Here is an 11,403-nt window from a genome sequence, read left to right as displayed (position 1 = left end):
TGAGCCACAGCGCCACTTCTGGCTTTTTTCTTTTTGCTTATGTGGTGCTGAGGAATCGAACCCAGGGCCTCGAGCATGCAAGGCAAGCGCTCTACCAACCACTGGGCCACCTTCCCAGCACATGGACTTTTTTTCTTGCCCCAGGGCTTGAATTAAGACCCTGGACACTGTCTTGAGCTTTTATGCTCAAGGCTAGCACTCTGTCACTGAAGCCACTTCTAACTTTTTGGTAGTTAATTAGAGATAAGATTCTCATGGACTTTCTTGCACTGGCTGGCTTCAAAATGGGATCCTCAGATCCTAACCTCTTTAGTTGCTAGGATTACTGGTGTGAGCCACTAGCACCTGGCTTGGAACATATATTTTTAAAATTTGTCCTATCAAACCTTATCTTTCTATTCTATGATGTCAAACAGAAAAAGAAAAAGAACCAACAACAACAAATAACTAAAAGTGTAGTTAGCAAATTTTTTGTGTTTATTAAGTATCTTTTTATTTTCTTTTTGTGCTTCTTTTAGGGCTTACCTCAGGGCCTGGGCACTGTCCTTTAGCTTTTATAGCTCAAGTCTAGCGGTCTACCACTTGAAAACAGCTTCATCTCTGGCTTTTGCTAGTTATTTGGAAATAAGTCTCTCATGGATTTTCCTTCCCTAGCTGGCTTGAAACCTTGATCCCTAGTATTTAGCTTCCTGAGTAGCTGGGATCACATACTTGAGCCACTGGCACCCAGTTTGATGAGTATCTTTTTAATTTTCAGGAGTTACCTATGTTCTTTAAACAAACAAACTGGCCTTTTTGTAATTTTATTTTGATATATCATTATTCATTATATATTTTTATTTCTGCTTTTTTGTTAACTTGGCCATTTTACAATAGTAATTGCACAGTAATATCTATTTAAATTCCTCTTCTGGAGTCTGTAAATGTTGCATGAATGAATGATTTCCACATTTTTACAGTGATCTGTATTGAAAATCATCATTTTTGCTATTAAAATCAAATTTACAAAGTTTAGTGAGATTAGAAGTAATATTATTATTATTATTATTTTGCTGCCAGTCATGGGGCCAGAACTCTGGACCTGGGTGATGTCCCTCAGCTCTTCAGCTCAAGGCTAGCACTCTACCACTTGAGCCACCTTCCCAGCCCTCAATTAAAAATTTTAAAAGCTTAAGATAAAGATAGAAATTGTTTCACAGATGCAAAGATGGCAAAAATCTACTTGCTCTTGAATGACATAATCTTTTAATTAAAGAGATGCAGAATAGAAAGTATAAAATTGTTACTAAGAAAGATAAGAAAGATTGATGAGATTGTCATTTCTAGGTGAATTGTATAATGATGAAGGGTATTATACTTTGATAGAGTAAGAAATTCATTCTTTTCAGTGATGTCAAGTTGATCAAATTCTAAGGTTCTTTTCCCATTCTAGCTAACAAAGTCTAAGGAAATCCTTTCATAAAAATCATAATGCCAGTTTATTGACTGATATTGAAAAGTGACTTTTTCTGTATCATGGTCACCTTGAAGAAATGCATTAGACCCTTCCATCTAGAATTTGGTTCCAGTGTCAACACTGATGATGTTACACAGTCACTGAGAGGGAATTAAAAACTTTATTATTCATAAAGGCTTTGTGGGGAGAGCAAAGAAGGCTGCAAATCAGGAATAAAGGTGACTTGAAAGAAAGAAGATGGAAGACTGACTTGATTTGTTACTAAATTACGGAATGGAGCTGGAATGAAGGTCTCACCTTATGGACCAGAGATTACATAGTTTGAATTACCTACCAGTGTCAAAAAGAAGTAATACACTTTTCTTAGCAAGTTGCTTGGGTTTTGTTGAAGGGTAAGAGCATTGGTTACTTGTCAGCATTCAGATTTTAAAACTAGAGTTAGAGCAGGCTATTTTTTTCCGGGAGGGGGGGAAGGGAGTGGGGAGTGGTAGCCATACTGAATTGATGCCAGGACTTCTTGTTTGCTACCCTAGCATACTATGACTTGAGCCATACCTTGTCTTTTCTTTTTTTTTTTGGTCGGTCGTCGGGCCTGAACTCTGGGCCTGGGTGCTGTCCCTCAGCTCTTCAGCTCAAGGGTAGCACTCTACCACTTGAGCCACAGTGCCACTTCTGGCTTTGTCTCCTTATGTGGTGCTGAAGAATCGAACCCAGGGCCTCATGCATGCAAGGCAAGCACTCTACCACTGAGCCACCTTTCCAGCCCCAATACCTTAAGTCTTAAAGGTGGATTCTTTATTACATCTTTTTGTTCACTTCCATTGCCAAATCTGAATAGTCAGTTCTTTGTAAAGCTCAAAGCAATGTAGTTGAAAAAGACTGTTTACATCTCTTTGAATAAGAGACTACTGTGTCTAGCTCTCTTAACTATGCACTGCTTCTCAGAGAGAAACAAACCACAAAGAAAGGCCCAATATATCTGTGTAAACATTGCCCTCAAGTCTTTGGACATCTCCTAAACTGTACATGCACAAGATGACTACCCAGGAAACACAGCAGAAATCTAGAATTCAGAAGACAATTAAGAACAAGAACTGGGGATATAGCTCAGTGATAGAGTGCTTATCTGGCATTCATAAAGCCCTGGATTTGATCCCAGTTACCACAACTTAAAAGGAAAAAACTTTTAAATAGGTTATAAGGTTCAAACTAAATCAGTGGGTGAATTTAATAGTTTACTACCAGGAAGGAATTAGAAGATAAAATAAGATGTCTTAAATTTCTAATCAAACTAGTTTCCCATCATATCAGGATACTTGTTGGTCTTATCTGTACAGGTGCTAATTTGCCTTTTATTTTCCTATCCTATTTTCTTTTAATTTACTTATTAGCCACGTGCTGGTGACTCATGCCTATAATCGTAGCTACTCAGGTGACCCGGGTCAAAGCCAACCTGGACAGGAAAGTCTGTGAGACATTTTTCTTCTTTTTTTTTTTTTTATTGTGAAAATACTGTACAGAGGGGTTACAATTACATGGGCAAGATATTGAGTACATTTCTTATCAAGCATTGTAGCCTCCTCCTTTGTTTCCCCTTCCCATCCCTTCCCATCTCACCCACCACCACCCCTAGCCTACTCACCCCCTCTTCCCCCGTTGAGCCAAAGTTATAAACTTCGTTTTTCAACATAACGAATTGTACATCTCATTGTTCCAGTGGGTCCACTTGTATCACTATTTAAACGATTTGTTTTTGCCCTTCCCCTCCACAAATTATACCAACATCAAATACAGTGAAAACAGGGGTTATACCATGGGGGAGGGACATACAAAGCAACAAAGAAATCATCTTATAAATATGTTAGAAACAATAGCAAGAAAGAAAAAACATTTGAATACTTATCTTGGGGTTCATTTCCCTAGCATCAACTTATCTGACCTTTTCTGCTTGTCTCAGACATATACCTGTTATTGCAAATAAGGGAAACCATGGGACCTATGTTTCTTTGGGCCTGGCTTACTTCACTTAATATAATTTTTTCCAAGTCTTTCCATTTCCTAACAAATGGGGCAATGTCATTCTTTCTGATGGAAGCATAGAATTCCATTGTGTATATACACCACATTTTCTTGATCCATTCATCTACTGAGGAGCATCTGTGTTGGTTGCATATCTAAGTTATAGTATGTGAGACATTTTTCTCCAATTAACCAGTAAAAAATAACAGAAGTGGAGCCATGGCTCAAGTGTAGGGTGGCAGCCTCAAGTAAAAATATTAGGAACAGTACCCCAGCTTGAATTCAAACTCCAGTCCAGTACAAATAATTACCAAAATTGTAGACATTTATGGTTTACAACATGTTGCTTTCAAATATATATACATTGTAGAATAACAGTGTGTACCCTACTTCCTATTCCTCCCATCTAATGGACATTTTGTTATCTTCTTTTTCTTTCCATTATCTCGTCACGTTGCCACATATGAAGACCCACATCTTTCATCTTGGCAGTTAGGAAATTTTGATAAATGGAGAGGTGCTTTGCATATTGGCAAAGATAGTGCATAAAGTTCTTAATTAAACTCATAATTGTTAAAATTACTAACAAACAGTTGATATGGACCTCTTAATACAATCTAGGTTCCAGACAGAGCAAATTCTACCTTCCAGAAAATTAGGGAAGTAAAACAGACTGTTATTTCCAGAGAAAATATATTTTAAAAATGAGTTATAAAACTACGGTGGGAAGCAAAACCAGGGATTTGTAACTATAGTATAGATGTGGTGGTATGGTCCATAGACAAAACATTAATGAAGGGTAAACCTCAGTTTCTGGAAGCATGTTTATGATCAGAATTGTTTGGAGGGGAAAACAATGTAAGCTCAAGCCAGACAAAACACTATAGTTATTAAATTTCTGTTGCCTTGGAACCATGCTGATAACAGAAAGCCGTGATGTTTGAGTGGTTTCAGGTATGAGAATTGGAAGGCTTTGAGGTTAGGAAAACAAATGGCAGTAAAATATTAATGTATAATTGCTCTTTGGTTTAGTTATAAAAGTTATACGAAGTTTGTTCCTTTTCCTTTAGAATTGGATAAATTGAATCTTAAATTTGGCTATCTAGTATGATGTATTCTTTGGCAAGCTGTATAGAATTTCAGATGTTAATTTACATTGATAACAATATAGTCTATATGTATCCATTCCTGTTCTCTCTGTCTCTTTCCTTCCTTTCTTTCCCCCTTTCCTCCCTCCCCCTTTCAGACAGTATCTTGCTTTGTGATTCATACTTGCCTTGAACATGCTATGTAGCTACAGTTGAGCTTGAATTCACAATTCTCCTGCCTCAGCCTCTCAAGTACTGGGATTATGGAATATAGGTGTGTAGTATCTCATCTAACTACTTCAATTTTATATTTTATTGTAAGAGACTGGGTAGAGTGCACTTTTTATCTTCAACTGGATCTTGTTTTAATATTAACAGCTGTTAGACTGATACACTGGTGCAAACCTATAATGCCAGCTATTCAGGACATCTAGATACAAGGATCTTCACTTTAAAGCCAGTTCTGATAAAGTTGGCAAACTTACTAAGATACTATCTAAAAAGTAAACTACAAACAAAAGTACTGGGGAGAAATCTCAGGTAGCAGAGCTCTTGCTTAGTATGGGCAAGGACCTAGTATCAACAAAAACTGTTAAGACTTTAGCATTGACTCCATATATGCAAGTTGTATGGCTCAAAACATTGATCTTACTATTCACTTGCGATGAAAAGCTTTTGTGTTACCTCCCTCCCTCCTTTTACACTGCAAAAATCCTTTCTGGATCTGGGTCTTACCTATTCCAGGTCTATAGTCTTTCTTTGGTTATTTGTTTACTCATAGATTTAAATAATGGCTAAACACGCTGGGTACTCATGACTCACACATGTACTCCTAGCTACTGAGGAGACTGAGATCTGAGGATCATGTTTCAAAGCCAGTCTAGCAGAAAAATCCCCATGAGACTCTTAACTCCAATTAACCACTCAAAAACTGGAAGTAGAGCTGTGGCTGAAAGTGATAGAGCGCTAGTCTTGAGCAGGAGAGCTCAGGGACAGCACCCAGGCCCTGAGTTCAAGCCCACAACAAACAAAAAATAAAGGAAGGAAGGAAGGAAGGAAAGAGGGAGAGAAGGAAGGAATAAAGGAAGGAACGAAGGAAGGTAGGCCTAGGCATTTACTATAAGACAGATAAAAACAGTTTCACTAACTTCTATTTACCATGTTTTATTTTGAAAGTCTTTTACCAATGCAAAAGAACATTGTTCTGTTTTTAATATTCATCCTAAATATTCCCTGTACAACTTTCCTGTAACCTATGATATATAATTATCGATGATGGAATCATATTGTAGGAAGTAGTATTTTGCTTCTTTTGTTCAGGAGGATTGTATCTAGACCTCTTGGATGCTGAGCATGTGCTCTATCCGTGAGATACATCCCCATAGTCCCATTTGCTTCTTCTTATTGCTGAATAGCATTGGATTGTATGAATGTATTCAATTACCCATGCGCCAGTTAAATCACATTAGAGTTGTGCTCATTTTTGGCCATTATGAATAAAGCTGTTATAAGCATTGATTTAGGAACCACCTTTTTAAATGAGAATAGCATAGAGATGGGGCAGTGTTTAGTATGAAAATTGTTGAGGGGCTGGGAAGGTGGCTCAGTGGTAGAGCACTTGCCTTGCATGCCTGACGCCCTGGGTTCGATTCCTCAGCACCACATAAGCAAAAAGAAAAAAGCAGGAAGTGGCGCTGTGGCTCAAGTGGTAGAGCGCTAGCCTTGAGCTGAAGAGCTGAGGGACAGCGCCCAGGCCCAGAGTTCAGGCCCCATGACCATCCCCCCCCCCAAAAAAAGAAAATTGTTGAGTAGAAAGACATCACAAAACTCATATTAATTTTGCATCAATTATCTTTCATTTAAATAATTTAACTTCTTTTTTTTTTTTTTTTTTGTTCATGGGGCTTGAACTCTTGGCCTGGGCGCTATCCCCTCAGCTCTTCTGCTCAAGGCGAGGGCTCTACCACTTGAGCTACAGCGCCACTTCCGGTTTTCTGGTGGTTTATTGGAGATAGGAGTCTCACGGTCTCTCCTGTCCGGGCTGGCTTTGAAGGGAGATCCTCAGATCTCAGCCTCCTGAGTAGCTAGGATTACAGGCGTGAGCCACCAGCGCCCGGCATAATTTAACTTCTTAATACCTGCTTCTTTTGTAAAATGTGTATGACTCAGGGCTTTCTATAGCTGTAAGATAATAGAAAATGTCTGCTGTATGGGTAAGGCATTTGTTATTGTCTTCTCAAAGAGGAGAAATTGTAAATGGTCCATATATGTAGTAAAACTAAGTTCTGTGAAATCATTGTAATTCTTTTTTTTTCTTTTTTTTTTCATTGTAATTCTTTATAGGAGCATTTTGTCTTTAAGTCTGGTTGCAAATATTTTAAAAATAATATAATTTGCTCATTGAATTTTAAAGGTCTTTATAATCTCAGACTTGGAGCCATATAATACAACTGATTTTACATTGGAAAGTTATTTTGAAAGTAATACTTCATACGTTCTTTCAAAATATTTTAGGCTTCATTTTCTAACATATACTTTTATTTTAAATTTAGATGGGCCTAGGAAAAACAATCCAGGCAATTGCAATTGCTTATTTCTATAAAGAAGAATGGCCTCTCTTAATAGTGGTCCCTTCATCTCTGAGGTACCCGTGGACAGAAGAAATAGAGAAATGGATCCCAGAGGTAGAGCCTGAGGAAATCAATGTTATTCAGAATAAAACTGATGTTGGGTAAGAACAAATTTTTAATCTTTAAGAAAAAAAGTCTTTGTATACTCAGGTGTGTTTTTTTGTTGTTTGTTTCTTGGTGATTGGGGTCAAACTTGGACTTCATGCATTGTAATCATGTTTTGATGATTACCTCTATAAAATTTAGAAATAAGAGAGTTACTCAGTTCCTAGTTGCTTACTCTTTTAATCCTACCTACTCATAAGGCCAAAAACTGGAGAGTCACAGTTTGAAGCCAGCCCAGGCAGAAAAGATATGAGAGATTTCAAAATAACTAGCAAAAAGCAAGCCTGGTAGTATGGGTCAAATGATAGAATGCCAGCTAAGCGAGCAAGCCAGGCAACGCTCTTAGTTCAAACCCAGTACAGGCAAAATGAGATAGTATTGTAGGATATTTGTTTTACATTTTCAAATATGAATTATATACCTAAAACCCAGCAATTTATTTAATCTCCATATTTTTATGACATAGTTTAAAAGTAAGTATAAAATATGCATATTTTAAAGATTATTTTACATATCCCTCACATGAATTAAAATTGAATTGTTTTAAGGTTCAAAATTACTTGTAGCCAGAAGCTAGTGGCTTCTACCTGTAATCCTAGTTATGCAGTAGGACAAGATCTGAGGAGTGTGGTTCAGAGCCAGCTTAAGCTGGAAAGTCTGTGAGACTTATTTCCGGTTAACAACCAAAAAGCCAGAAGTGGAACTGTGGCTCAAGTGGTAGAATGCCAGCCATTAGCAAAAAACTCAGAGAGAGCACCCAGGCCCCGAGTTCAAACTCCAGGACTAACATACACACACAAAAAAAACAAATTCAAATTTTCAATGCCTAACTTGAAGCTATGTAAGCTTATTCTTATTAACAAATGTGGTACATTTTGTTTTCTAGGTTGTTTATATAGAAAATTTATGTGTTACCTGAAATTAACATTAGCAAGTTTGCTTTTAGTTTTTATGTAATTTTTTCATTTTAATATTTGATTTTTTAGATATTTGAGAGAATAGGTGAGTTGGGAAAGGTTGGGTATAAATGTTGAAAGGGGTAACATTAATCAAGATATATTGAAGTCATGAACTGCTTTGATAAATAGTGGCTCCTTTGTACAACTAGTTAAAGATGATAAAAAAATTAGAAAGAATATTCAGTCATTATTTGAACTTCTTGTAAAAATTTATTATTATTAGTGAATTTTTTCTCATTAAATTAACCAACTTGAATATGATATTAGTACATTGCATATCTAGTTTTTGAATGATGAAAATTATCATGTTTCCAAAAGCTCAAAAATCCTTTCTGAGCCTTAAGAGCAGTGCATCTACTTTGAATAAATGTTAATTCTTAGATTTAAAAATTATAGTATTATATTCTACCATATTCTCTATAATTTTTAATACAGAAAATATTTATAGAAATAAGTTTGGTCTTAGTGAGTTTGGAAAAAGGAAATCGATAAGGGAGGTTTGTTTTTTTTTTTTTACTCTTCCCGTAGCAAGATCTAATGCATTAGCACACATTTGTATGTGAAGAAGAAAATGTAGACATTATTTGCATTATTAAGATAAATATAGGCAGTCATTATTAATAGATTCCTATTTTGCACTAAAATTTCATAAAATTAAAAAGGAGGATATATAGCGAATGTTGAATTAATTAAACCTTCCATAACAGTTTCCTGTCATCTGTACTTTATTTTAAAATTTTCTTAAGATATGTCTTTCCTGGAGTCTTTTATTGCATTTAGAACCTAGGCAATGTCCCTGAGCTCCTCCTCACCCCACCACCCGCATTCAAACCTAGCACTCTACCACTTTGAACCACAGCACCTCTTCCAGTTTTCTAGTGGTTAATTGAAGATAAGAGTTTCACAAACTTTCCTAGCCTGGCTAGCTTTGAACTGGAATCCTCAGATCTTAGCCTCCTATGTAGCAAGGATTATAGGCATGAGCCACCGGCACCTGGCTGAAATATACTTTCTTGCAACTAAAAATGATGCTGTTATTTTTATTGGAATAATATTTGGGATAGGTTAGGTAGCCCTACAACCCAAGTATGAAAGGGTTTGAGAGAATATTAACTAATGTCAGAGAAGTTACCTAAATCCTAAAAGAAACAGCTTTGAATATGTACCAACATGTGTCAACATGCATTACCTCAGCCATTCCCAAACTCTTCTTCAGTTTAGAGACAGCAGCACAAGCTACAGAACTTACTACAGTGGCTTTCAAAGCCTTTCTCTTCTGTATGTTGTTCACTGTATACCTAAGTTATATAGTAATATTAACACCATGTTTTTCTTCTGCATATTCTTCTGGAGTTGGAGTACAGTAAGAAAATCATAGGGCTTTGTTAAATAGATTAAAAAGAAGCTGCCATTTAAAAATGCATTTGTGACAGTAGTGCTAGATGATGCTTAGGCTCTCTTGCTTTTCTGCTAGAGGGTAGAGAATGTATTTTTTCATTATGGATAATAGTAAATGGAAAGTGATGTGTTTCCTTGTTCATGAATTTATTCATCAAATTATTCTACAAGTATTTGCTGTGAACATAGCACTGTGTATATAAAGATGGATAAGCCACATTATACACATAAGATACATAAATATGAAATGTATAAAAATAGTTCTATGTGTATAATTTCATAATAGAAACATAAAGAATATTACAGAATTGTGAATTGTAGAGATAAAAAGAGGATTTCTTTACGTTAGCTCAGTGATTCTCCACCTTAGGTGATAAACCCTTTTCTAACCACATTCTATCATCACCTGGCCAAGGCCCTTTTTGTTGTCACAGTAAATGAGGAACTCTGTTGGCCTTCAATGGGTTTGAAATGTCCTGGAGTTTGAATGTCCTGAATTGTACTAGACAGGCCACTTATACTAACTGTTGGCCAGATCAAAATACCAATAACAACAAGGTTAAAAATGTTCTATTTTTGTGAAAGTTTCCCTGAATAGCCAACTAATGTTTGAGTGTCCACTTTATGCATAATCTTAGATACATAGAAGGAAATATTATCAGAAAGTAATGGCCTTGTCCTAGTAATGTTGTTCATTAGATCATCAAATTTTCCAAAAACCACTTAACCAAGATTTTGGACCCTACTTTATCCTATATGAAGAATGTAAAATTTTAAGAGAAATTGAGTTTCAGTGGTAGTGTCTCCTCCTATGGTTTTCTTTTCCTTCTGCTTATTTCCCCCTCCAAAATTGTATTGTTTATAATTGTTTGAAATTATATTGTTTAATCATATTCATTACTGAGGTATTTTTAAGTATATATTTTCTCTTCTAGGAGAATATCAATCAGCAAAGTGACAGTTCTGGGTTATGGGCTTTTGACCACAGATGCAGAGACTTTGATAGATGCCCTGAATAATCAGAACTTCAAAGTAGTGATAGTGGATGAGTCACACTACATGAAATCTAGAACTGCAACCCGCAGCAAGATTTTATTGCCAATAGTGCAGAAAGCCCAAAGAGCCATTCTTCTTACAGGAACTCCAGCTTTGGGAAGGCCTGAAGAGGTATTAAAATTTTTATACTTTAGTTTTTAAAGGATAAAAAGGAAAACTGAATCAGTCATTTGCTTTACAATGTTTATTTTCAAATCAGATGCTTCATATGACAAAAGAATACATTAGGACTCTCTAGACAGCTATCAACAATTAAATATATATATCTTTTATTATGACTTTTTTGGTCTATTTTCATGGAAATCTTAGAAGTCCTTGTAGGTATGTATAAAATACAATTTTTACCATTATTACAATGTTTCTGTAGTTAGTGCAGTAATATTCTTTACATCTGCTCTTGACATTATTTCATAGCCTCGATCTTTACTTACCTTAGGACTTTCTATAATAAGCACATTACCATTGGGTTATCTACTTTATTTCTTTTATATAGCATTATAGAACTTGTCTCTACTTTTCTTTCACTTCAAAACACACATTTGAAAAGGCAGAGAGAAGCTAGAGCTTGTGTGTAGACCAAATGAGGTATGTAGTTATAATGGAAGAAGAAGGAACTTGTTTCATACCCCACTTAGCTTTGTCACCCTAACAGGTAGAGTGTGGATTAAAAATAACAGGTGAAACTTGTTAAA

General features: G+C 36.0%; 1 protein-coding gene across 1 annotated transcript in view; it reads left to right on the top strand.

The window, feature by feature from the left end:
- Positions 1-11,403, top strand: part of Zranb3 (zinc finger, RAN-binding domain containing 3) — a 228,760-nt gene that overhangs the window by 135,445 nt on the left and 81,912 nt on the right. The window contains exons 4-5 of the mRNA XM_013030801.1: positions 7,116-7,294; positions 10,591-10,822. Coding sequence (XP_012886255.1) covers positions 7,116-7,294; positions 10,591-10,822 — 411 coding nt within the window. The remainder of the gene's footprint in view (positions 1-7,115; positions 7,295-10,590; positions 10,823-11,403) is intronic.

This window comes from Dipodomys ordii, unplaced genomic scaffold, assembly GCF_000151885.1.
Source record: "Dipodomys ordii isolate 6190 unplaced genomic scaffold, Dord_2.0 Scaffold133, whole genome shotgun sequence".
Classification (NCBI taxonomy): domain Eukaryota; kingdom Metazoa; phylum Chordata; class Mammalia; order Rodentia; family Heteromyidae; genus Dipodomys; species Dipodomys ordii.
This window is presented reverse-complemented; position numbering and strand designations above follow the sequence as displayed.